Source organism: Penaeus monodon, chromosome 33 (genome assembly GCF_015228065.2).
Source record: "Penaeus monodon isolate SGIC_2016 chromosome 33, NSTDA_Pmon_1, whole genome shotgun sequence".
Lineage (NCBI taxonomy): Eukaryota > Metazoa > Arthropoda > Malacostraca > Decapoda > Penaeidae > Penaeus > Penaeus monodon.
The window spans coordinates 25,329,266-25,329,666 of record NC_051418.1 but is presented as its reverse complement, the minus strand read 5'-3'; the positions used below and the strand labels follow the sequence as shown (position 1 = coordinate 25,329,666).

The window sequence follows — 401 nt, the reverse complement described above, 5'->3', positions numbered from 1 at the left end:
TCTGTTTCTTTCAGATAATATATGATTTGCTTCTTTTGCATATCAATATTTTCTGAGGACTTTTAAACGGTTTAAGTACAAACTATGGAGCTAGAATTAGCCATACCGAGAATCATTAGTCAAAGAGTTAGAACAGATACTGAGATATTGATATAAATACTGATATACGTGTTCCGAAGAGAGACAACACGACCCTTTTCAGATCGAAGTTCACCGACGACTACTACGCCTTCGAGGACCCGACGGCCGGGGTTCTGAGGGCGGACAGGTGCCTCATAGCGGTCCAGGTGAGAGGCTGTCAAATATATTAATCGAGGGGATTTTGAACAATCATTACAGACTCCATGATTTAATCTTTAATAGAATATCTAGTCCTGAAATTGTGAAGGATTCATTTCACC

The 401-nt window shown here is 39.7% G+C and overlaps 1 protein-coding gene across 1 annotated transcript in view; it reads left to right on the top strand.

Moving 5' to 3' along the window:
* The first annotated feature begins 84 nt into the window (after window positions 1–84).
* LOC119594314 (peroxisomal sarcosine oxidase-like) overlaps window positions 85–401 on the top strand; it is a 2,800-nt gene continuing 2,483 nt past the window's right edge. The window contains exons 1-2 of the mRNA XM_037943372.1: window positions 85–126; window positions 180–287. Coding sequence (XP_037799300.1) covers window positions 85–126; window positions 180–287 — 150 coding nt within the window. The remainder of the gene's footprint in view (window positions 127–179; window positions 288–401) is intronic.